Source organism: Myotis yumanensis, unplaced genomic scaffold (genome assembly GCF_028538775.1).
Source record: "Myotis yumanensis isolate MYYU_CA2020_CCGP unplaced genomic scaffold, mMyoYum1.0.hap1 SCAF_1, whole genome shotgun sequence".
Classification (NCBI taxonomy): Eukaryota; Metazoa; Chordata; class Mammalia; order Chiroptera; family Vespertilionidae; genus Myotis; species Myotis yumanensis.
In genome coordinates, this window is record NW_027223752.1 from 101,254,968 (window position 1) to 101,282,210 (window position 27,243).

Genomic DNA, 27,243 nt, shown 5'->3' on the forward strand with positions numbered 1-27,243 from the left:
TCAGCAGCGAGGCCTCAGAGCTAAAGCTGGCCCAGAATAAAAAAAAAAAAAAAAAGAAAAAAAGGAGCGGTTGGGAGCTTCAGTCACCCGCTTCCAGAAAACAGCCCTCAGCCCCTCACCCAGACTGGCCAGGCACCCCAGTGGGGACTCCCACCCTGATCCAGGACACCCTTCAGGGCAAACCAGCCTGCTCCTACCCATGCACCAGGCCTCTATCCTATATAGTAAAAGGGTAATATGCCTCCCGGCACCGGGATCAGCAGAGCAGCGAGGCTCCCAGCACCAGGATCAGCATGACAGGGGGCAGCGCCCAAACCCCCTGATCAGCCCTGCTCTGTGCCTGATAGGGGGGAGCTCCCCAATCCCCTGATCGCCCTGTGGCTCTGTGTGTGACAGGGGGCAGGGCCACAACCTCCCTATCTGCCCTGCTCTGTTCGTGACAGGGGAAGGCGCCCCAACCCCCTGATCAGCCCTGCTCTGTGCCTGATAGGGGGGAGCTCCCCAATCCCCTGATTGCCCTGCGGCTCTGTGTTTGACAGGGTGCGGCCCACCAACCCCCTGATCGGCCCTGCTCTGTGTGTGACAGGGTAGAGCCATAACCTCTCCATCGGCCCTGCCCTGAGTGTGACAGTGGCGGCGCCCCACCCCCTGACCCACCCTGCTCTGTGTGTAACAGGGGGGAGCTCCCCAACCCCCTGATCGACCCTGCTCTGTATGTAACAGGGTACGGAGCCCCAACCCCCCTGATGGGCCCTGCTCTGTGAGTGACAAGGGGCAGCGCCCCAACCCCCTGATCGGCCCTGCTCTGTGCGTGATAGGGGGTGGCGCCACAACCTCCCCATCGACCATGCCTTGAGTGTGACAGGGGGCAGTGTCCCAACCCCCCAATCGGCCCTACCCTGAGCGTGACTGAGGGTGGCATCGCAACCTCCCGATCCGCCCTGCTCTGTGCATGACAGGGGGCGGCGCCCCAACTCCCCAATCGGCCCTGCTCTGAGCCCGACCAGGGGCTGCACCTAGGGATTGGGCCTGCCCTCTGCCACCTGGGAGCAGGCCTAAGCCAATGGGTCATTATCTCCTGAGGGGTCCCAGACTGCGAGAGGGCACAGGACGGGCTGAGGGACCCTCCCCCCCCAAGTGCACAAATTTTTGTGCACCGGGCCTCTAGTCTTATATAAAATACCAATGTGTTTTATACCACTTATCCTGTTCACTTTTTTCTCTTTATCTTTTTGATCAACGAGTTTTAGAGCAATTATCTTCCTCATTTCAAATCCTTTGTAAATGTTTCCCCTCAAATAATCTGAGTATTTCCTCAAAATCAGAATGAGACTTGATGGTCCACAGGAATATATTATCAGATTTATTTTTTCATTCTATTCTCAGTATGTTGATTCATTTTTATTAAGCTGAAACTCCCTAGTCATTGATAATTGTTTTTTAATATTGCCTTTATTTGGAATCCTATTAACTTCTTAAATCCAATGCTAATAATTATTCTTTTTCTTTATGTTCCCTGAAATTCACACAGATTAGTTATTATAGTCTTATATTTTGTTATAAAAATAGATTCATTTTTAAAGTTTTCTCTGTGTCAAACTCAATCAATATTCTTTTTAAAGAGAATTTTCTTTTATGTTTTGGCCTGACCAGTGTGCTCAGTGGTTGAGTGTTGACCTGTGAACCTGGAGATCACAGTTTAATTCCCAGTCAGGGCACACGCCTGGGTTGCAGCTTGATCCCCAGTGGGGAGCTTGCAGGAGGCAGCTAATCAATGATTCTCTCTCATCATTGATGTTTCTATCTCTCTCTCCCTCTCCCTTCTTCTATGAAATTAATAAAAATATATTTTTAAAAAAGAGTAATGTAAAAAAGTCTTTAAAATAGATATATAATACATATATATTGTTTTGTACTATAGAGCTGATGCAGAATATACTATATGTTTTGATAAGTAGGTTGTTTTCTCTGTCTTAAAGTCTGGATTTTTGAGAGCGTATAAAGGTTGGTTTGGTTAAGAGTTGATTGCACAGCTTATGAGTTCTTGAATGATGCATATGGTAAATGTCACTATTCTAGAAAAGAAATAAAACCAGAATACTGCAACAACATGAAAATCAATCAGAATAAAATGGGAATTGACTGAGGAAAGGAACTCTAGCTGAGCTTTTTAAGCCCACATGTTAAGTGATAGCAGTGAGTTGGAGAGGATGCTTTAAGCAGACATGGCATTTATTTAAATACTTAAAATTTATCTTAGCAAAAGATTATATGACCTGTTGATGAGTACACAATTGAAACTATGAAACATTTTCAAATGTCAGTAGGCTTCATATCATACTAGTAAAAACATATAGTTTCCATAGAAGAAGACGTGAGGCAGCTAGGTCCATGATTCCATTCCCCTGGAATCTCATGGGAATTAAATAACTTGCTTTTAGAAACAGGCTAGATCTATCAGCCTGATCCCACGCATAGGCCTGTTTGACATTATGCTTTCCCTAATTTAGTTTTCTTTCTTAACAGTAGATCCTGTCTTTGCCCCAGGTATGTTGTTAGGCTATGCTTAGAATATGACATGAAATATTCCAGTGTTTATGAATGAGAGAATCCATCGTTTATATTTAAAATGTTTTTAAAGTGCTTTTAATTTTTTCTTATCAAATGTGTTCATCATTCAGTCCATGATAAATTATCCTCATGCTTTCTGACTTCCTTATTTTGCTTTATAACAGTTATTTTACTCGTTGATTTCTGAAGAAAACTCTATGATTTAGAACCAAATAAAATTTATGTCATTATAGCTATATATTTAAATGTTAGGTAATTATCTTATCAATTGTTATTTTAATGAAATTGTGTAGCATCTATTTTTATTCTCTTACTAAGTGCTCTTGTAACAATAATATGGTGTAACAAAAATCTGATGCAACTTTGAGGGTTTTTTATTTTTGTTTTTTGAGGGGGTTTCTTTTTTTAGTTCTTATTACTAGAAATAATTTTTTTTCTATTTACAGCTGGTTTTAGAAGAAGTTTCCGTCTAAGTAGAAAAGATAAGAAAACAAATAAAACCATGTATGAATGTAAGAAGAGTGATCAATATGATACAGCTGATGTACCCACATATGAGGAAGTAACCCCATATCGGCGACAAATGAATGAGAAATACAGACTTGTTGTCTTGGTTGGTAAGTGTCTGCGTTTGTGTGTAATTCGGATGAAATAAGTGAGAGAGTAAGAATTTCACTGCAAAGAACATCGTACTTGAAGTTTCCAGCTAAAAAATCTCACCCATTGTTCACATAAAGCCCGTGCCCCTTCAGGCGCTGAGCTGAGTATTTCCACGTAGGGCCTCCCTCGGTCAGGTTAGCAGGTGTTGGCCCTGCTTTGCCTTCACTGCACGTCTAGGCATTGCCGCTCATTGCACTAGTCATTACTGTCTTACTTTCGCTCTCCTTAAAATTCACCAGCTATTCCGAAGTATCCCAGGCTGATTTTTCTTGTTTTTTATCCCTCTCCACTCTGTTACTTGTTGGGCAGCCCACCTGGGGTAGTCCTCCCCGTCACCAAGGCAAGGCCAGGCTTGACCTTAGTCCAATGATGGCGAACCTTTTGAGCTCAGCGTGTCAGCATTTTTGAAAAACCCTAACTTAACTCTGGTGCCGTGTCACATACTGAAATTTTTTGATATTTGCAACCATAGTAAAACAAAGATTTATATTTTTGATATTTATTTTAAATATTTAAATGCCATTTAACAAAGAAAAATCAACCAAAAAAATGAGTTCGCGTGTCACCTCTGACACACATGTCATAGGTTCGCCATCACTGCCTTAGTCTCTACTCTGCCTTTAGACTTCAGGCTGCCTCTCGGTAAGTTTTTTGTGGCAGAGACAGCATTCGTGTCAGTGCTCAGAGGGAGGAGCCCTCCCTTTCCCATCGGCCTCAGCCTCTGCTCCAGGGCTTCTCAAATTTACACACACATCGAGACAACTGGGGATCTTGTTAGCACAGTGTCTGATCTCTCCCAAGTTTCCAGATACCCAGGCTGATTCTGGAGTGTCTTTTGCTTTTCGGCTGCTGCTATTGGTTACAATGCAAATGTAGAGAGGCTGTGTGCACAGGATAGTCTGGTTACTGTGTTGAAATGGGTTCACTTGCCATTACCTTCTTTTGTTGGTGGTTGTAAACTGGCTGCAATTTATTTTGATGTCACACTTATTTTGTACTTTGTTATCATGTGTTTAAATGATGATTTTAAAGCCTCTGGTTTTGTCTTAATTTTCTGTTTAGGATTTGTTCAGTGATATTTTAGATTTGGTACGTCTGCTTTAATCTATGGATTTATTATTATTTTCAGCTTGTATTATAAAATTTTTATAAGAAAATCTTTAGTCCCTAACATTTTATTTCCCTATTATGAAGCAGTTTCTAGTATAATATATTTTTTAATTTTTTAATCCCACCCTTAGCATCACTGTGGCCTTGATTTCCCATAGTGGAAAGTGATTTAATTGTGTGTGTTTTTTAATCCTTACCCAAGGATATGGTTTTATTGATTCTAGAGAGAGAGAAAGGAAAAGAGAGAGAGAAACATGCATGTGAGAGAGAAACATTGATCAGTTGCCTCCTGAATGCACCCTGACTAGGGATCAAACCCATGATCGAGGCATGTGCCCTGACTGGGAATCGAACCCACAAACTGTTTTTGGTGCACGGGATGTCGCTCCAGCTGAGCCACCCAGCCAGGCTTTAATCCTCTCCTTTCCATCACTGTGACCTTTTTGGAGCATGATCTTCCATAGTGAAAAGTGGCAGCCAGGGTTGTAGTATGTAACTGTCCTTCAAAAGTGTTTCCTGTTATTCGCTTCCTTCTGTGTGGTCATTGTTCAGAAAACCTTTTAACTTGGTTGTGTAGCCCATTTGTAGTATTAGACTTTTTGAGTTTATTTTCTGGAGTCTATTACATCCTGTGAGGTGAGTGGTAGAGACAGTGAGAAACAGGCCTCTGGGGCAAGGCAGGCTGCCTTCCAGCCAGTTCTGCTCTTCCGTAACCATGTGACACCTGAACATTTCAGATTTTCTTGGGGCATTTTTTTCTTCATCTGAAAAATGAGGATAATAAGAGCATCTGCTTTCTAGGTTTGTTTGAGAGTTAAATGAAATAGTATTTGCAAAGACTTAGATCAATTCCTAGTACCTCAGTTAGGTTTTAATAAACAGTAACTCTTCTATTTTAACTAAAAATATAAGTTGAACATGAAATGTTAAAATATGAATAGGTTTCTGCTGATTTTGATCATTAGTGTTCCAAATACTTATAAATTAAATTAGATTATTTAGCAATTTATCAAATAAAAGGAAATCAAACAGTGGACTTGAATTTTGGAAATTCTGGATTGTTCCTGAATTAGCTATTTACTTTTCATTATTGTAGAAGTCATATACTTAGGAAATAGTTCCTTGGCTATAGGAATATAGAAAGTGTATAAGCATCCTGGTCCTCCTCAAGACTAATTTGTTTTTCTCAGTGTTTTCAAAGCCATTGGGAATAATTGTGTTTGCTTTGAAACTATTAGATAAATACTAGAGGCTCAGTGCATGGATTCGTGCACTGGTGGAGTCCCTCAGCCTCGCCTGCGCCCTCTCGCAATCCGGTACCTCTTAAGGGATATACTAGTGTGTGAAGCAGCAGGCGGCCGGGGAGGAGCCTGAGCCTGGGCCAGGTGCCATGCCACTCCTGCTCATTCCAGCCCCACAGCGCCTGCCTCTGCCATCGCTCAGTAGTGCTCCCGCGGAGGTGGGAGAGGCTCACGCTGCTGCAGCTGCACTTGCCAACAATGAGCCTGGCGTCTGGTGCCCATTGGTCATCTGAGTGGTGTCCCACTGTGGGATTGCACTGACCACCAGGGTGTATCTTCTGCGTTGAGCATCTACCCCCTGGTGGTCAGTGTATGTCATAGCAACCGGTCAAACAGTAGACTGGTCGAGCGGTAGACCGGTCACTTAGGGTTTTTATATATATAGACTAGTGGCCTGGTGCACAAAATTTGTGCACGGGGGTGGGGGGGGGGGGTCCCTTAGCCCAGCCTGCACCCTCTCCAGTTGGGGACATCTCTCTCGCAATATGGGACCACTGGCTCCTAACCGCTCACCTGCCTGAGCGCCCCTAACCTCTCTGCCTAACTGCTTGATCACCCCTAACTGCCTCTGCCTGCCTGATCGCCCCTGACTGCCTTCCCCTGCCGGCCTGATCTCACCCCCAACTACCCTCCCCTGCTGGTCTGATCTCATCCCCAACTGCCCTCCCCTGCTGGCCTGATTGCCCCTAACCCCCTGCCAGCCTGATTTCACCCCCAACTGCCCTCCCTCTGCCTCAGCCCCCACTATCATGGCTTTGTCCGGTTGACCCGATCTAATTAGCATAATACCCTTTTATTAATATAGATAGATTATATAGGATAGGATTGCTTAAGTGGTGGGAAAAGCCTTTTTCAGCAGGAGGAGATGCTCTTAGCAGACAAAAATAAATAATCCCTATATCTGGACTGATAGCCAGCCATATGCACTATACTGCCAAATCAGTCATTAAAAAATTGAACTGCTTTCTTACACCTTACACCAAACAGCTGTTGCCCGTAAAACACCTCCTCAGCCCCCACCTTAGGTTCTGCCTTCGCAGTTCACCCAGGTTAAGTTCTGATTGGTCGGTTTCTATGCCAGTCAGCATCAAAAGCTCCGCCTCCTAGGCAGCCATTGGCTCCTCACACTTCACCCAGATTTAATTCTGATTGGTCGGTTTCTATGCCAGTCAGTGTCTCCAGGTCTGTCTCTGGGCCTGATCAGAGGGGCGGGACTGATCAACATCCACCCCAGGCTGCTGGTGAGCAGGCTGCACTGCTGATCTCTTAGAGAGAGAGAGAGAGAGGCGGGGCTGCTGGCGAGGCTGTGGATCAGACCCTGTTTCTCTCTCTCCCTGGGCCTCACCAGCAGCCACGGTAGCCACTGATCAGCCCCGCCTCTCTTTCTCCTCAAGAGGTCAGCATTTCAGCCCGCTAGCCAGTCCCCACCCACTGGAGCCTGCTGTGCGCACAGCCTGGGATTCAGTGGAGCTTTCAGTCATCTTGGATGTTACGGACCCTGGGTTTTTATGTATTAGGATTGTTAAGAAGGTACATAGTTTTTATTTTCCCTGGATTCTTACCACAATATTGCATGATTTTTATTCTTGCAGTTAATGTTCAAGAAATTAAAATCTAACAAGTTATTAACATGGCAAAAATATGAAAGTGGAGGACTTTGAGCTTTATGAGAAGTATTTCATTTCCAAAGCCACATTTCAGCCACTAAAACATCTCAGTGACAGTTTGTGTTATATTCCCTTCTGCATTTAAAAGTATTTTCCAAAAAGTATCTTAAGATCAAATGTTAGGCATTTAGTACATTTTTCTACATAAGTTTTATCTTTGGTGAAACTTGACTTTTAAAAGGAAAGTAATAAAGCAAATAATGTGTGTTAGAAAGCTTTCGTGTTCAAAAACTGTAAAACACTTAAATCTTAAGCCAATAGAAGAGCAAAAATTCATCTTGTGAATATTCAGACAATTTGTGACTTGTTCTGTCTGGTTACAAGGCATAAGAGGCAATAATAAACGTTCCTTTATGTTTCATGTTCTTAGTTTGAGCACTAAGTACTGTTCTGCCCTCCTTTGTGCTGACTTTTATATTCTGTATAAAGACTTTGTGAGGTGGTTTGAATAGACATTTATAAGACTGTCATAATTTTTCCATAAAACTATAGCAAAACAAAAAGGTATCTCACATAAAGCATAGAGAAAAGTAACTCAAAACTAAATGTGAGTGTTAATATGTTTGTTAGAATTCCCAAAGCTTTAGTTGACCTTTGATTGAAGGCTTGTAGGAGTTATTCTGCTCTAGAGGGTTTTATATAGGCACCTGTAAATCCCAAAGTCATCATTGGATTTATGAGTGTGGGATGGATTTAAAATTATAATCCTTGTATATAAGACGTAAATATGATCTTTATTAGAATCTCGTTGGTTTTTTATGACATCGGTTGGTCTTAAATGTTTATACTCCAGCTTAATTTCTGGGCACCAATTACAATTATGTTTATTCAGCTGATTTCTATGGAGTACCTACTGGATCAGGTACTTCCTCAGCATGTGGGTTTGTTAGTGAATAACACAAACATTTTTGCCCTTGTGGTGTTTACATTCTAATGGGAGGAGATACACACACCAAAAAATTTATAATAAATTAGTAATAATAAAGTTAATTGTATAATTGTTTAACTGTGATATATGCTGTAGAAGCCGAATAACCAGTGTTACCCCAATAAATTTAATATGATTTAAATTGAAAAATAAAAAAATAAATTAAAAAGGAGTCAGTTAAAGCTAAGAAGATTTGGAGGAATCAAGAATTTTTTATTTTGAATCAGAAGATCATGGTACCTCATTGGAAAGGCCAAATTTTTTTTAACAGACTCTTGAAGTAAGAAAGTTGTCCATGCTCTCTTCTGCTTAGCTAAGGAAGACAGGTGGTTTTATTTTTATCTTTTAATTTTGCACTTTTGTCATAGCCTTGAGGTAGGAGTGAGACAGGACTTGGTTTACATAAGTCTAGTATAAATAGCTGCTTTGGAAAAATGATGCTCTTTCAACAAGCTCCCCACTCCCTTTTTCTTTTCTTCTTTTTTTGACAGTAGCATTCAGGTGATACTTCACAAATAGCATTTTTTTTTTCCCAATAGAGAAAAGAAAATCTGAGCCTCTATCGGGGCTTGTTGCTAAGTTGCTACATTTTCTATACAGATTGATTCCCAGGGAACTTTAAATTTAGTGTTATAAACAGATTTATCCCTCTCCAGTCCAAAAATCTAGCCACCCATTAATGTGATTATTATAAGACTGCAAGTTATATATAAATAATAGTATGGTTGTTTTATTTTATGCTTAGAGCAACAAAAATAGAAGTGCTACAATATGATAAGTACATTTTTTACAACATGTGATTGATCTGAGCAATACCTAGAGATTTTGCTTGATTTGTCTTGCAATAAATCAAATGAGTAAATGTGTTTTTAGGTAACAAAAGCAGTTTGGATATTTATTGCAGGTTCCAGTAATTCTGACATTTTTCTCTGGATGGTAAGAGTAACAAGTCTGGCCAATACCATAAAAATCTCCTGCATGCCTCCTACTGGGGATTGAGCCCACAACACAGGCATGTACCCTGACCAGAATCAAACCAATGACCTCTTCGTTCATGGGTCAACACTCAATCACTGTGTAACACTGGCCAGGCTAATATGCCATTTTTATATTTGTGCCAAGATGTACGAAGATCAGTAGCAAAAGTGAATAGTGCTTGGTCAGAACAACAGATTTCTTTCTAATATATAATTTAACATTGGACATAAATCCAAATAAGAATGTATTTTATCATTAATCCATTATGACTGTTACATGAATATCTAGTGTGTTACAACAAATTAGGCCTATTTGCACCTACTTGTATCTCCCTTTCTCAGAAGTTCCTTTCCTAACAGATTACTAACACTATAATCTTTAGCATGGTTATTGTCTTTTTATGTGTATTTACATTATTATATTCAATTTGATGCTCATCAGCCTTAAGAAGAACTACAACTAAGTTCTATGCTGGACATTTACAAATAAAAATTACTCATTCTTTGTAGACTTACATGAGTGTCATTAAAAATATATATACCACATTTTATTAATTTTATTAAAATTGTATTCACAGTAATAATACATTATTGTTCTAATACATAATCATTCACTCAGCATCTGCACTTAACACACAAATAAATAGATGGTTGAAGCACCAAAGTACAAACTTTTGCCATAAACTTTTTTTTAAAATTTAGGAATGTAATAGTGATATTTTAAAGCAGTATATGTCTAAATGCTCCTATATAAATGAAGACTAGGAATTTACATATGGATTTTTAATTTTTTTCTCTTTCAGATAAAATTAAAGGCATTTTTTACAGTTAATGTGAATGAATATTTTCTTAAATGTAAACTTTTAACTAGAAATTTTAGCATCATTTAATTGATACCCTAAATGGACTATATTTCTTTGGTTGAAGTAAATGAATGTTTATATAAAACCACATACAACACTGTTTCCTACTTTCAAGAGTGAGTTACTCCTGGCTGGTTTGGCTCAGGGATTGGACGTCGACCCATGAACCAGGAGATCATGGTTCGATTCCCAGGCGGGGCACATGCCTGGGTTGCAGGCTCAGTCACCAGGGGTTGAGGGGTGCATGTTGGAGACAGCTGATCAGTGGTTCTCTTTCATCGATATTCTCTCTCTCATGGTTGCATTTAATTAGTAATTCACTAATTAGTGAATTACTAATTAAATGCACAAAAGTAATTTAAAAATACGCCTTTCTAATCTTAATTATCCAATTGACATTTTTTACAAGAATTTCAACTAATGGGATTGATAAACATGGCTTCATTCTTCCCAGAATTTGCAAAGTGATTTTGTAATTTACATGAAATTTTGAAAAATGTAACAGAAATACTTACATTTCTGGTTTGAATAGAAACATTCTTGCCCTGACCAGTGTGGCTTAGTTGGTTGAGTGTCATCCCATGCACTAGTCACTGGTGATTCCCAGTCAGGAAACATATCTGGGTTGTGGGTTTGATCCCTGGTAGGGGGAGTGTAGGAGGCACCAATCGATGGTTCTCTTTCATCAATATTTCTCTCTCTCATGGTTGTATTTGGTTTTTTGTTTGTTTGTTTTTAGTCCTGAATCAAGAATCCTGATAGATGTGCCCAAGTGTGTATTACCCAGGCCTGTGCACACCATCTTCATGAAGTTGAGTTTAGACTTCTCAGAAGTTCTGCACAGAATGAGTTTCGAGATTCCCTAGGTTGGGCTTCTGCCATGTTTTGTAGCCAGAAACTTTTCTTATTCAACAAGCACAGATAGTCATCACTACCTAAAATGTGGGGTAGCTTGGAACAGGGTAAAAAACTTCATGAAGTTATGGATTAGCCAGAAACAGACAATGGAGCAGCTGGCTACCCGATTTGGTGTTTCATTGGCATTCTTTTGATAAGGTAATAGGTAGAATGGAAAGAATGTAGACTTTGGAGTCTGACAGACAGGCTTTGAATACCAGTTAAACAACTCCAGATGTGTGACCTTAGAAAAATTAACCTTTGATTGTCTTCATTTTCTCATCTGTAAAATGAGGACAATCCCTTTTTTGCAGAGATGTTTTCAGGATTAGGAATGGTGTACGTAGACATGTGACATGTTTGCCATGTAACCACATGACACATGACTACATAACGCCATCGTCGTCGTCGTTGTTGTTGTAGTCATTGTAACCATCATCATCATCATTCCAAAACCTGTTGTTTGTGATTTAAATCCATGCTAGATAGGTAGTTTCCTTTGCTTCTCTTTATCATTAACAAGCACAATTGAAAACTATGACTTATTTATATACATATGCATAAATGTATTTTACCAGTTGTCATAAAAATTTATATATTGAAGGGGAAATGAATCTGTCCCATTGCAGAGGCACACAAATGAACCTAACTCAGTTTGCATCCTAAATTGACTACAGTATAAACAGATTTTGTATTATACTAGTAAATAGGAACCAGCCAACTAAAAATCTGCCTAGTCCTAGACAGAAACAGGATAGGAATGTGAAATCTAAGCTGTGGTCTAAATGTCAAGATCTAAAGAGGAGAAACAGTAGAACTTCTCCAGTGTAAATGGCAGGACTGAGCCAACGGCTGTCAGGGAAAAGGCTGTTTGTAGCCCTACTGGGCAATTTTGTAGTAAGAAAGATTGAAATTTTATCCCTGTTTTAACCTTTTTGTGATGATACTCCCACCTTTGAAGTTGATGACCTCAAGTCTAATCTAGGGAAAATTTTTCAAATAAAATCATTTGCCACTGAACATTCTTGGCATACTCCATGAGTGTGCAGTGAAGCAGGCTCACTACAAAGAGTTAGGTTATATGAGAGCTAAAATTGACCATAGTCAAAATTTAAGGCCATCACATTAGAGACAGCATACTTTTCTCCACTAATTCAAACATACCTAGTTTTTCCTCCAGCACTCAAATCATTGGGATTTTTTGCTGTGGGTAGTAGAAGAAATAAAAAAAAGAAAAGAAAAAGCTAGATTCTCACTCAGCAAAGTATCTCACTTTGGCAAGCACTCCAGAGCTGATACCAACTGAAGAAACAGTAAATTCACATCACGCCCTTTTGTCCTGGGTGCCTCGTGTGTGTGTGTGCGTGTGTGTGTGTGTGTGTGTGTGTGTGTGTGTGTTGGGGGGCGGGGGGAGAGGAGTGGTAGGCAAGGACCCCCTATTTAAGTTTTAGTGTTTTGTTTGCTTCTATCTTTTTCTTTGAGCATATTTAATTGAGTTTGTATTATCTGTACAGAGAATATAGCCCCATTGTAATACCTCTTGTTTTTCTCATTTGTTTTCTATTTATTTTAAAAAGTAAGCTTTGGTACATTAAATATTTTTGTTCCTTCATAGTATATAAAATATATACCCCCTGGATGTTGTCTGGCATTTTGTAGACAGTTACGATCTCATCTTCTCAGTCTCAAGTTTTACCTTGACGTGACTATGTTTATAAGGGTTTCCTAGCCCTGGCCTATTACATTGCAGTCCTTGTCTGAGTTTAGGTAGATAGACTTCCTTCCCTTAAACTCACTATTCCAGATCTCTGTTCATCACCCTCCCCTCTGCTTTTCTTTATTTTAAGATCAAGAGAGCCAAGTTCAAATTTGAGCTCCGCCAACTTCTCTTAGTGACCTTGAGTACGTTACCTAACTAACCATCGTATCTAGGCATTCTGGCTGCAAATGCTTTTTATCTTTAACTCTCACTTGTTTGGTCTTCTTTGGCTCATTCAACAAATAGTTTTACCTCCATCACAGCATAATTACTAAGTAAATTTAAATAAATAAACTAATGAGTGCCTACAATTCACCAGCTAGGGAAACAACTGGTGAAAAAGTAGATGACACCTGTTTTCACAGAGCTCATTTCTGTTAGAGCAGTGGTTCTCAACCTTGGCTGCACATTAGAATCACCTAGGAATCTTTTTAAAATCCTGATTTCTGGGCCTCATCCTCCGGAAATTCTGTTTCTTTGTTATGGGGTGAGGCCACAACATTAGTAAAAAAGAAACAGAATTTCCAGAGGATGAGGCCCAGAAATCAGGATTTTAAAAAGATTCCCAGGTGATTCTAATGTGCAGCCAAGGTTGAGGACCACTGTCTTAGAGGATAACTTTGGAGTGGGAGTACAGGGAACTCAAGGACTTGGTACCTGACCCAAATTTAAACCTCTAGAGCAGATTCCCTCAGATACCTAAGCTGAATCTTAAGCAAGAATTAGCACAGGAGAAGAAAGGACAGAGTGTTCTTGAAAAAGCAAGGAGCATGTGATGAGGACCCAACACAAAAGAGAACCTGCCACATTTCAGGAAGCAGCAGAAATCGTATGTAGCTGGCGTGTGCATTGTAATGAAGGAGTGGCAAGAGTGAATAGTAGAAATATAAATGTAGCTCAAAACATCCAATCTCTATAAACCTATTAAAGAATTTATATTTGATTCTGTACACAGTGGAGGAAGAATGAGAGATGCTGGTAAGAAATGACAGAAGCTTGGGCCAGGATGGTAGAGATAGGAGTGAGCAGTAGCTGGAGGAGAGCATAAGGTTAAGGGACTTTTGTGTTTTTTATTGTTGTTTTAAGGTAGGAGAGAATTTTAAGTGCTGAGGGAAAGGAGCTAGAAGTAATATAGGTAAAGATTTAAGAAAAATTTCTAAGAGAAGGCATAAGAGTGGATGACTAGGGAGAAGGGTAAAGGATGGTCTAGATCAGCGGTTCTCAACCTGTGGGTTGCGACCCCTTTGGGGGTTGAACGACACTTTCACAGGGGTTGCCTAAGACCATCGGAAAACACATATATAATTACATGTTGTTTTGTGATTAATCACTATGCTTTAATTATGTTCAATTTGTAACAATGAAATTGGGGGTTACCACAACATGAGGAACTGTATTAAAGGGTCGCGGCATTAGGAAGGTTGAGAACCACTGGTCTAGATAGATGAGTCTAGATCAGCCGTGGGCAAACTACGGCCCGTGGGCCGGATTCGGCCCATTTGAAATGAATAAAACTAAAAAAAAAAAAAAGACCGTACCCTTTTATGTAATGATGTTTACTTTGAATTTATATTAGTTCACACAAACACTCCATCCACGCTTTTGTTCCGGCCCTCCGGTCCAGTTTAAGAACCCATTGTGGCCCTTGAGTCAAAAAGTTTGCCCACCCCTGGTCTAGATGCATAATAAATCAATGAAAATATATTTTAATAAATAAATAAATAAAAGAAGCAGAGATTGAAGTCATATTGGGAAGGTTGAATTTAATATTTTAGTAATAAATTATCTCCTAGTGATAGCAGAGTCAAGGTTTTCTCAGTAAGTGAACTAGAGAAAGGTCTCTAGAGATCAGGGATCAGGGAAGTAAGATGTTAGTGTTTCAGAGGGTGTTCACGGGGTTATTGAGGTTACCCAAAATGGTGGTCGGAGTGAGGTGCAGAGAATGACAATGGCCAGGTGCTTAAGTCTTAGATCAGTGGTTCTTGACAGCAAAGTACTACCCAACAGTGATCAAAAAGGACATTTTTGAGGATTATTTTAAAATGTCAAAATGGCTGAGGGGGTCAGGGATGTAGACTTCACATTTCTGCAGTATAAAAATCTGACCTGTGTCACACACAACTTCTAAACGTTGTGCTAGACATTCAGGGACTGAATTAATGACTCAACATATGGTGGGGTTGCAAAATAAGAGGTGTGCCTTCTGTGACAGTCTAGCACTGTCCAGTCCCTGGGGAGGAGCAGGGGACTATTGTTACACTGAACTTAGATGTAAAGTGCAGGTCATTTGCAAAAGAATGATTTTATTCTCTTCTATATCCTTGACATGTTATCCCTTTCTCAATTCAGGCTGTGCCCTTATCATATTCCACTAAGTCTTACCTATGACTTCTATCCAATTGCTAGTCTTATTCTAATGTTTACCTGTACCTTTGAGCTTTCATTTTCCTGTGCTTTCTTTTTAAAAAACAACTTTTTATTTTTTAATTACACTTGACCTACAAGATTTTATTAGTTTCAGGTATACAATATAGTGATTAGACATTTCTAAAACTTACTAAGTGATCACCTTGATAAATCTAGTAACCATCTGACACCATACATAGTTATTACAATACTGACTACATTCCCTATGGTGTATTTTATGTTCCCATGATTATTTTCATAGCTGCCTATTTGTACTTCTTAATCCCTCCCCCCTTTTCACCGATTTCCCAATTCCCATTCCATCTGGCAACCATCAGTTGTTCTCTGTGTCTATGAATTTGTTTCTGTCTTGTTTGTTTGTTTGTTTTTTAGATTCCATATATAAGTTAAATCAAGTGGTATTTGTCTTTCTCTGTCTGACATTTCGATTAGCATAATACCCACTACGTCCATCCCTGTTGTTGCAGACATCAAGATCTCATTCTTTTTATGGCTGAGTTATATTCTGTTGTATATATGTACCACTTTATTTCTACCCACTCATCCATTGATGAACACTTAAGTTGCTTTCATATCCTGGCAACTATAAACAATGCTCTAATGAACATATGGATGCATATGTGTTTTTGAATTAGTGTTTTGAGTTTCTTTGGACAAATACCCAGAAGTAGAAGTGCCAGGTCTCCTTTGTCTCTTGTTATAGCCTTTATTTAAAGTCTATTTGTCTATAAGTATTGCTACCCCAGCATTTTTCCCACATCCATGAAATATCGTTTTTCATGTCTTTGCTTTCAGTCTCTGTGTGTCTATTAATCTGAAGTGAGTCTCTTATAGGCAGCATTTGTAGGGTCTTGTTTTCTTACCGATTCAGCCACCCAGTATCTTTTGATTGGAGCATGTAGTCTATTTACATTTAAAGTAATTTTTAATATGTTTTTTATTGATATTTAGAGAGAGGAAGGAAAGGGAGAGAGAGAGATAGAAACATAAATGAGAGAGAATCATCAGTCAGTGGCTTCCTGCATGTCCTCTCCTACGGATCAAGCCTGCAACCTAGGAATGTATCCTGATCAGGAATCGAACTGGTGACCTCTTATTGCATGGGTCGACATTCAACCACTGAGCCACACTGGTCAGGCTTAAGTAATTTTTGATACATGTGTAGTTATTGACATTTTATTATTTATATTTTTATCTCCTTGTGCTTAAGTCCCTTTAACATTTATTATAATAGTGGTTTGATGGTGATGAGTCCTTTAGCTTTTTCTGGTCTGGGAAGCTCTTTATTTATCCTTTGATTCTAAATGGTAGCTTTGTTGGGTAAGGTAATCTTGGTTGTATGTCCTTGCTTTTTATCACTTTGAATATTCCATGCCAATCACTTCTGGTCTTCAAAATATCCCTGAGAAATCAACTGACAGTCATATTGGTGCTCCCTTGTAGATAACTAACTGCTTTTCTCTTGCTGCTTTTAAGATTCTCTCTTTGCTTTTAACTTTTTGCATTTGATATGTCTTGGTGTGGGTCTTTTTTGATTCATCTTGTTTGGGACTCTCTGCGCTTCCTGGACTTATATGTCTATTTCCTTCGCCATTTTAGGGAAGAGTTCCATTATTATTTGTTCAAATAGGTTTCCCATTCTTTCCTCTTTCTGTTCTCCTTCTGGTACCCCTGTGATGCAAATATTGGTACACTTGATGTTGTCCCAAAGGCCCCTTAAACTATCCTCATTTTTTTAAATTCTTTTTTCTTGCTGTTCTGATTTTTTATTTTCTGCTACCGTGTCTTTCAAATTGCTGATTCAGTCCTCTGATTCCTCTATTCTACTATTAACTCCTGGTAATGTATTCTTCATTTCAGTTATTGTATTCTTCATTTCTGACTGGCTCTTTTGTTGTTGTTGTTTTCTATCCCCATTTTTATGTGTCCTATCTCTTGCTGAGACCACTGATCATCCTTGTTACCAGTGTTTTGAACTCTACATCTGGGAGATTGCTTGTCTCCATTTTGTTTAGTTCTTTTCTGGATTTTTTTTCTGTTCTTTCTCATGGGGTGTGTTTCTTTTGTTTTTTATAATATATATTAGGTAAAGCTGCTATGTCTCCCAGACTTGTAGAGTAGCCTAATGTGGTGTGTATCCTGTGGGATCTATTGGCATAGTGTCTAGGTCACCTGAGCCAAGTAGTCCAGGTGTATCCCTTGTGTAAGTTGTTTGTAGCCTCCTGTTGTAGTTGAGCCTTGATTGCTGTTGGTACCAATGGGAGGGATTGACCCTCAGACTCATTGGTTGTGAGAACTGTCAGTGACTATGGTGGAGGAGCTTTTTTGCAGGGGCCACCCTATGGAGCAGGATTCACTTTAGCAGGGCTCTGGTGCCTGCTGAATCTGCCCTTAGGTAATATTGTTTCTGGAGGTGGTTGGGTGGTGCTCTGGTGTGGTCTGAAGCTGGCCACCAGGGTGCTGAGGCCTCTTGGGAGGGGCTGTGGTGCAGGCCTAGGTCAGTCGCTGCCTGTGCCCTGCCCAGGACCACTTTGTTTGAGCAATAAAGTGATCTGGAGATGGTTGCCACTTGGATGGTAGAGGCTAAGCTACAAATTGAGGTGGCTGCCTCAGTGCCAGGCTTGGGGATGCTTAGCAAGAGTTATAGGGCATGCCAAGGCCAGATGCTGCTTGTTTGGGTTTGTGAGCCTTTGAGAGGTTTTAGGAAAGTCTGCAGCATGAGCCAAGACAGGCCATTCATATGGAAATGTCACTGGAAGCACCTCCAGTGGGTTTGAATGCTGGATGGGAAATCACAGGAGTAGGGCAAACCATGTTAGCCAAGTTGATGGAAACTCAGAAGCGGCAAGCTGGATCGGAGGGCTCAACAAAGGAATGGTGGCTTCTTCCAGCCCTTCTGTCTGGGAGAGAGCTGCCCCTCTAGCCCTTGCCCCAAAGTCAGACAATTCCGTTCCTCCCTGCTATGTCCCTGGTGCCTTTGGAGCTGCTGTCCCAGCATTGGAGCTCAGAGCAAGTGAGTCTGAGGAAGTCAGTGCATGGGCCCTTTAAGAGGAACACCTGGGACTCCAGCAGCCCTCTGTCTCTCAGCCACAATCCACACTGATTTTTAAGCCAAAAGTTATGGGACTTATCTTTCTGGCATTGGAACCCTGGGCTGGGGAGCCTAGTGTGTGGCTGGGACCCCTAGTCCCTCGGGGGTGGGAGGTGGGTGGGGAGAATGTCTGCAGGTGAGATGTCCTCCTGATTTTTAACTGCCACAGGTAGGTGTGGGACCAGCCCATTCTATGTCTCTGCCCCTCCTACCAGTCTTGATTTGATTTCTGTATATTGCACGTCATAGCAACTGGTAGACCGATTGACTACCTGCCCCCTGGTGGGCAGTGCACGTCATAGCGAGCAGTTGAGGGGCCTTAGCATATCATTAGCATATTATGCTTTGATTGGTTGAACGGCAACCAGACGACTGGACACTTAGCATATTAGGCTTTTATTATATAGGATAAGTAGGTACAAAGATCTGACTTCACTATGTTTTCTATACAGTTGTGCCTGAACATTTACATATTGAAATACAGATTTTTTTGTCATAAATTACCTTTTTATCTTTCATCTATTACAGTTAGGGAATTATATTAATTTGGAGGGAGGAATTATATGTACTTGTAAGTTATATTAGCTGTGAAGTCCATTTAGTATACAAATGGGATATTGCAGAGCATTTACTATGAGAAGAGAGAATTGAGAAGTGCTGTTTTAGACAAGAAGAAGGGGAAGTTGTCAGAGAATGGATATTTGACAACAATTTATGGAAAGATAGAAGGTGGTAGTGGATGGCCATCAGAGGGCATTCTTTGATACAGGGGGAGGGTGCCTAGAAATAGCATTAGAGCTAGCAAGGCACAGTCCCCAACTCTAGCCTTTATCATTGCTCACACTTTTCCCTCTACCTGGAATACCTACCTTCATCTTCTCTGACACATATATGTTCTTCATTATCTGGCATGAAACCTTATTCTTTTCAAAGCTTACAAGAGGAAATAGGCAAGAGCATGAACACTTGAATACCTGGATTCTGTGCCAGACACTATACATAATTTTTCATTTATCCCTCCCAGAAAGGGAGCATAGTTACTTTTAGAATTAGAATGAAGTCTGATCAGGCTCAAAGACTTTTACTTATCCATTGTCTTAGTTCGTTACAGCTTCTATAACAACATACCACAGATTTATTTTTCAGTTCTGGAGATCAGGATGCCAGCATGGTGGGGTGACTCTCTTCCAGGTCACAAATATCTCATTTTTTTCATCATGGCTGAAGGAGCTAGGGAGCTCTGTGACATCTCTTTTATAAGAGCACTAATCCCATTCATGAGAGCTCTACCCTCATGACTTAATCACCTCTTAAGACCCAACCTTTATGCACCATCACATTGAGCATTAGGATTTCACAAGTGAATTTGGAGGGTGACACACACATTCAGATCACAACATTCAGTATCACCAGGTAAGGAAATAACAAAGGTGGGAATCTAACTCAGGGAAATCTGGCTCTACAGCTTGTATTCTGCCCAATACAAGACGCTATCATTAAATAGACCCTCATGACAGAGTTGTGAGAAGCTGGCCGTTTGGGGCTTGTGCTCTTCTAACTTTTGATTTGACTCAGATTTGAAGCTGCTCTTTGTTTTGGGCCCTAGTCTCTTTCTTAATAATTTCCTGTTACTCCTTTAACTCAGTTTCTTTCTTTGAAAACAGAGTTTTGCCCTAGCTCAGGGGTGGGCAACCTTTTTGTGAGTGCGTGCCAAAACCAGCAAAATATCTGACTCAAAATTCTTCTGCGTGCCAACCCTAATTTTTTTAGAACATGTTACGCCTACTTGATATCTCTTAAGGTTTACGTATGTGAAGAACCTTGAAGAAATAATAAAATTCATTCAAGTGACAAAAACACAGTATATGATGATGAAAAATACATTTATTTTTTAATGTATACATATACACTGATAGTCCAACAGAAAACTTTATGACTCCGTTTGATAATATCAGTGGGACTTTTGCTGCTGCATCACTGATGACAGATTTTACATCAGGTTTATATTTCGTGACCTTCAGAGATATGCACGAGCAACTACTTCCATCCGTCAGGCTACTCCTATTACGAGGCTTAACAAAATTCATCACTGAGAACAAAGATTCACAAGCGTATGTGGATGAAATCAAAATACTGGTCAGATCTAGGAAGGCAGGGAAAGTTAAGGCAGAGGCATAGAAATTGCTCTTCCCCTCTCTCGTCAATCCATGTCTATGGTCTTTAAGATAACTTGTTATGTAAAATTATTTATTTATCTAAGATGCACCTACACTGAATTTATCTGAAAAATAAAAAAGTCGATATTAAGAAAAAAATTGTAAATGGAAAATTATAAGAGAGTGTTTTGCGTGCCAGCAAAAGTTACTGGCGTGCCATGTTTGGCACACGTGCCAGGGGTTGCCCACCCCTGCCCTAGCTGGTTTGGCTCAGTGGATAGAGCATTGGCCTATAGACCAAAGGGTCCTGGGTTCAATTCCAGTCAAGGACACATACCTTAGTTGCAGGCTCCTCCCTGGCCCTGGCCCTGGTCGGGCTTGTTCAGGAGGCAACCAATCTATGTGTTTCTCTCACATCGATACGCCTCTCTGTCTTTCCCTCTCTCTTCCACTCTCTCTAAAAATCAATGGGAAAATATCCTCAGGTGAGGATTTAAAAAAAAAAGAAAAAGAAAACAGTTCTTTTATCATCTTTGATTCTCCACAGCATTTACTATATACCTGGTCCATTATAGGTGTTTAGTATGTATGCATTGATTGATTTAAATATGTAAGCTCTACACAAGTTTTCAAATGTTTAAGGACCAACTGAAAATACATAGTGTAGGAGAAGATCTTGACAAATGTAAATGCGGCTGATAGTTTTGCAACTTTAAAATGAATCATTAGATTTGCATCTAAAATAAAATCAAGATTCAAAGATTTTATTTAATTAGATCTAAAGACATTAAAATTGAAATTATCACTATCGAGATGGTAGATAATAGTTTGAAAAATTCTGGGTTTTTTTAGGTGAACATATTATTTTTCAGTCTCTTCTGGATACCATTACTGGGTAATATACTCAGATATTCTTGCATATATTTCATTTAAAACAAATATTTCTAATCTTTAATGGAAAGGTGGGGAATACAATCTTCAAAGTAAAAAATAGCAACAAAACAACTAGCTTTTTATTATATACAATTCAACTAAAGATAAGCTCTTTATTTGGGATGCATGTAAAGAAGAACCACGTTCTATGTCCTGTGGATGTGTGTTAAGTATAGAAATGTTTATATGCTATTTTGTTTAGTAATGAATTTATATTATTCTGTTTTTCAGGTCCTGTAGGTGTAGGTTTGAATGAACTGAAACGAAAGCTGCTGATCAGTGATACACAGCACTATGGTGTGACAGTGCCCCGTAAGTTCTGTCCTGTTCAGTGCTACTAGGACTGCTCTAGTAACGACCGCTCAGTGCCCACATAGCATGTATGGCGCCAAGCACTCTTCTAAGCATTTCCCATCTAGATTCACAGCAGCCCTATGAAGTATGTAGTGACATTACCTACTTTTGACTTAGAAAGAAACTGAGGCACAAGATAACAGTTGAAGGATTTGCCCCAAATTTATATCATTGACCTGAATATTTGTTAATTATAGCTTTCTTACGCTCAATATGATGAATTTTAATACACATATAACATTAAATTACTATTTACAAATTTTCTTCTAAATAGAAGTCTATTCTATTTCCTAAAATAAGTGTTAATGTTTTCCAGAGTTTTCCCCAGCTTTAAGATTAGAAGGACCAAACCACACAGAGCTGAAGGAGGCTTCTTATAATGTAAACCTTCTTAATTACTTTTTATATGTAGTAATTGGCAGAAAGTGTTAAATGGGCCTTTCATAGCGATATAAGCCAAATATGGTAGGCTTCTTTTCAGTACATAGAATTAGATCTATTTTTATGAAAGCGGTTTTGTTTTCACAGGCATTCTTGCAAATAAAATGTGATTCTGAAAGCATTTTGATCATCAGAATAAATGCCATTTGACTACTTAATATGTTGATGTTAGAAAGTCATCTAAAAGACTAAATTGAAATGTTGGCTTTCTTCAAGTGGTTTTAGTTCTGTTTTTTAAAGTCATTTGTATATAGCCCTTAGCAATGTACTCTAGTTTTGGAAGAGTTCAACTTTATTTTAAAATTATAGTTTTCTATTACCTCAAGTTATTCCTGTTACTACATTTTTCCAAATTATTGTTTGTAATCATTTTCAGCCATAAGTTATAGGACTGACAGTTTCCATCAACAGAGATGAAAGTAAAGGAAAATGTGGAATTAAACAGTTTCTTTCTTTCTTTCTTTCTTTTTTTTTACTTTAATTATTCACCTCTCTTATAAAAGCTGAGATGCAATATATAGGTAATTAGAAAATTTTACAAAACATTCCCTTAGTTAAGCTCATAGGTGAGCAATTACAAAAGAGAATGGAAAATGATATTACAAAAGAAAACAATGACTTTATTAATTTCCTACTGTGTAATTCATCTTTTATTTGTCTTTATTTATTTTGTGCTGCCAACAACAGTAAAGACAACTGATGTCTCCATTTTACAGAGAAGAAAACAGGGTAGAAAGGATACTTTGACTTCAAGTTCTATAGGCATTAGATGCACTTAAATTTGAAACCAGGTTTTATTGAACCACTTTTCATGTTCTGCCTCCTATATAATACTGTGCAATCCTTTCAAACTATAAATTCTCTTTTTTTGTAGCACAGTTAGTAGGAAACACTGGTTTCTTTTGAAGACTGGAACTATCAATAATGCTGTCTATCAAACATAACCCTCTCTAATAGTTTTGATATTACTAAAGGACCTAGGGAAAGGCACTTTGGCCTCAGTTTATCCAACTAGTAAAATATTTGCCTCAAGTTATTATAGAACTTGACAACATGCAGAAAGGTTCTGGGGCTGGGACTTTCCAAAGAAATCCCCAAAGTAGTAATTTAAAACAGTTAATGTCAAAAGATTCCCCTATAGCAGTGTTTTCCATACTTGCCTGACAATAAGAACCTCTGAGGGGCTCTTCTGAAAAGATTCCCAGGCCTCTACAAAGAGATTCTCCTTCAGGAGAACAGGTGGATTGTCTGAAAATCTGTATGGGTACTTACAGCAACCATCCCAGGTGATTCATAATATCAGACATCTTTGGCAAATACAGCCACACCATCAACTCAGGGTGATTTGATTAATCACATAAGTTATTTTAAGAGTGGTTTTGGAATTTTAGATTGTTTTGCTTTATAAAATACTTTAGATAGAGTCTTGATTATTTAGAGAAAAATTACTGCTTTGGTTATTCTACCAGTATTCTGTTTGCTGTTTAACTCATTTACCAGAATGGGTAAACTGAATAATTGTGGAGTGTGGAGCAATGGAACTCACACACATTGCTGGTGGGACTGTAAATTAATTCAGCTACTTTGAAAAACTAAGTGGCCATATCTATTTACTAAAGCTGAGAAAACACATACCTAGTGACCTAGCAATTCCACTATTACACACTCAGCAGAAATGCATATGACGCATACTTGGATACTCTAGAAATACTATTCATAAAAGCTCAAATCTGAAAACTACCCAAATGCCCACCAGTAGTGGATTGGTTAAATAAATGATGGTATTTTCACACCCTGGGATACTGTAATGCAGTGAGAATGAACAATATGCTACTACATGCAATACTGTGTATGAACCCCACCAACATCATGCTGAATGAAAGAAGGCAGACATAAAAGAGAATGTGCACTATGGCTCTGTTTTATAAAAACAATTAAAGCAATGCTCCTGTATGCTGTTAGAAATCTTGAGGGGGCAGACGGGAAGGGCGATTCTGGTTGCTGGCAAATCTGCTTGTTGTTAGCGTTCTGGTTACCTGGGCGTATTCGTTCTGAAAATTCATCAAATCTTACATAAGAACGTTTCTGTCTACCATACTTCAGGTATTTAAATGTTAAATAGAAATTCTTGGTAGTTTAGTCAGTTGGAGTTTGCTGATGATTTTCTGGTCTTGACATACACAACAGTGATGGAAAACTAATGCCTTCCTCCACTGGAGGAAGCTGAGGGGTGGGTACACAGGACCTCTCTGTGCCATTTTTACAATTTCTCATGAATCTATAATTATTGCAATTTCAAAAGGCTATTTAAAGGGGTGCTAAATCAGGTAAATGCTATTTCTCTTGAGCAAATTATATTATCTTTTAAAATTGTCCATGAGGCCATATTAAACATTCACAGTTGCTTTTAAAGAAAGTGGTGGCCAAGCCCCTGCTTGCTTCTCTGTGGGAAATTTCATCCTTGATGGGCTGAATCAATATTGTTTGCTTGTTGTTAAGCCAGTCAGAGAAAGCTGCATCAATATTGTTTTAAGGCTAGAGGTTATCAACAACAAATCTAACTGACCATTAATATAACCAATCATTCAAAAGAAAATTAAAATAGTTAACAAAGTATTACAGTAAATATCAAATACTTGGTGGATTCTCATATCTTGATAGTTTGGATTTAGGCACTGTCAGTCAACCACACTTGTTAATCTCTTCCTGAGGTTTTGCAAGAAGGCATGCACCACAGTGAAGTGTTTTCATAGGTTTCAAAGTACACTTCTTTGTCCTTAGGGTACCTCCGTTGAGATTTCTTAAAAAATATAAACTAAGGTACCAGTTTAAAAATATTTTTCTTAGCTCACAGTGGCAGTTTTTCTGGGATCTTGTTGGGGGTTGGGTAAGAGTGGGGAGTTTGTCTCATTTGTTTCATCCTTTTCTTAAGCTGAAAACACTGGGTACTCAGTGAACTGTGGTGAGGTAGTAGCCTAGAGCACTGTGGTTACTGTGCCCATCTTGCCCTTTGAGTTCCCTTCTCATAAGAATTTTCAGTTCCTTTATTCAGGATTCCTCACTGTTGATGGGTTTGTGAGAATCTTTTCTCTTTAATCCTCACCCGAGGAAATGTGTTTTTAAATTGATTTTTAGAGAAAGAAGAAAGGAAAAAGATAGGAAGAGAGAGAGAAACATCTATGTGAGAGACATATTGACAGGTTGCCTCCCATATGTGCCCCAACAAGGGAATGAACTCTCAACCGAGATATGTGCCCTGGCCAGGAACTGGACCTGCAACCCTTTAGTGCACAGGATGACCCTCCAATCAGTGAAATTGCATCAGACCTGGATAATTTTGGTTGGTCGTGATAAACAAACATTTTGGTTGTAGACATGTTACCCTTTTTTCACATTTTTAAAAATTTTTATTGTTGACACTATTGCAGATTCCCTTCCCCGCGCTCCCCCCCTCCCCCGCCGGCATTTGCCCCCCTCCACCCACCCCCAATCCTCTCTTCCCTCTGGCCATCACCACCCTGTTGTCTGTGTCCATCCTTTATGCATCTATGTTCTTTGGCTCATCCCTTCGCCTGCTTTCATCCAGTCTCTCATCCCGCCCCCCTCTGACAGCTGGCAATCTGTTCCATGCATCCATGCCTCTGGTTCTATTTTGTCAGTTTATTTTGTTCACTAGATTCCACATGTAATTTAGATCATATGGTATTTGTTTTTCTCTGACTGGCTTATTTCACTTAGCATAACAATTTCCAGGTCCATCTATGATGTCACAAAAGGTAACATCATAGATGTTTCCTTCTTTTTTACAGCCACATAATATTCCAGTGTGTAAATGTGCCACAGCATTTTTATCCACTCATCTATTGATGGGCACTTGGACTCTTTCCAGATCTTGGCTATTATAAATAACATGGCTATGAACATAGGAGTGCAAACATTCTTTCAAGTTGATGTTTAGGGATTCTTAGGATATATTCCCAGAAGTGGGATCGCTGGGTCAAAAGGCAGTTCCATTTTAATTTTGTTGAGGAAACTCCCTTACTGTTTTCCACAGTTGCTGCACCAGTTTCCATTCCTACCAGCAGTGTGCTAGGGTTCCCTTTTCTTCACTTCCTTGCCAGCACTTGTCGTTTGTTGATTTGTTGATGGTAGCCATTATGACAGGTGTGAGGTGATACCTCATTGTCTTTTTGGTTTGCATCTCTCAGATGATTAGTGACTTTGAGCATTTTTTCATATGCCTTTTGGCCTTCTGTGTGTCCACTTTGGAGAACTGTCTATTTAGGTTCTTTGCCCATTTTTTAATTGGATTGTTTATCTTACTTTTGTTAAGTTGCAAAGGAGGAAGTAAAACCGATTATTCACCGATAATATGATAATTGTATAGAAAACCCAAACTACTCCACCAAAACACTACTAGATATAATAAATGAATTTGGCAATGTAGCAGGATGCAAAATTAACACTCAATAATCAAAGGCATTTTTATACACCAATAATGAACTCTTAGGAATTAAATAACCCCATCTACCATTGCAACCAAAAAAATTAAGATACTTAGGAATAAACTTAACCAAGGAGGTAAAAGACCTGTACTACTTGGAAAACTACAGGATCTTGAAAAAAGAGATAGAGGAAGATATAAACAAGTGGGAAAAAGTACCGTGTTCATAGATTGGTAAAATTAACATCACTAAATGTCCATACTACCCAAAGCAATCTATAGATTTAATGCTATTCCTATTAAAATACCAATGACATATTGCATAGATCTAGAATAAACACTTCAAAAATTCAGATGGAACCAAAAAAGACCCCGAGTAGCCACAGTAATCTTGAGAAACAAGAACAAAGTTGGAGGGATCACATTAACAGATATCAAGTTATACTACAAAGCCATTGTACTCAAAACAGCCTGGTACTGACACAAGAATAGGCATATAGATCAATGGAACAGAACAGAGAACCCAGAAATCGACCCAAGCCATTATGCTCAATTAATATTTGACAAAGGAGGCAAGAGCATACAATGGAGTCAAGACAGTCTCTTCAATAAATGGTGTTGGGAAAATTGGACAGATACATGTAAAAAAATGAAACTAGACATC

General features: G+C 39.2%; 1 protein-coding gene across 1 annotated transcript in view; it reads left to right on the plus strand.

Annotated features, from left to right (window-relative positions):
• The window catches only part of MPP7 (MAGUK p55 scaffold protein 7), a 263,960-nt gene that overhangs the window by 223,395 nt on the left and 13,322 nt on the right, over positions 1 to 27,243 (plus strand). Inside the window, exons 11-12 of the mRNA XM_070428568.1 lie at positions 3,018 to 3,188; positions 21,572 to 21,652. Coding sequence (XP_070284669.1) covers positions 3,018 to 3,188; positions 21,572 to 21,652 — 252 coding nt within the window. The remainder of the gene's footprint in view (positions 1 to 3,017; positions 3,189 to 21,571; positions 21,653 to 27,243) is intronic.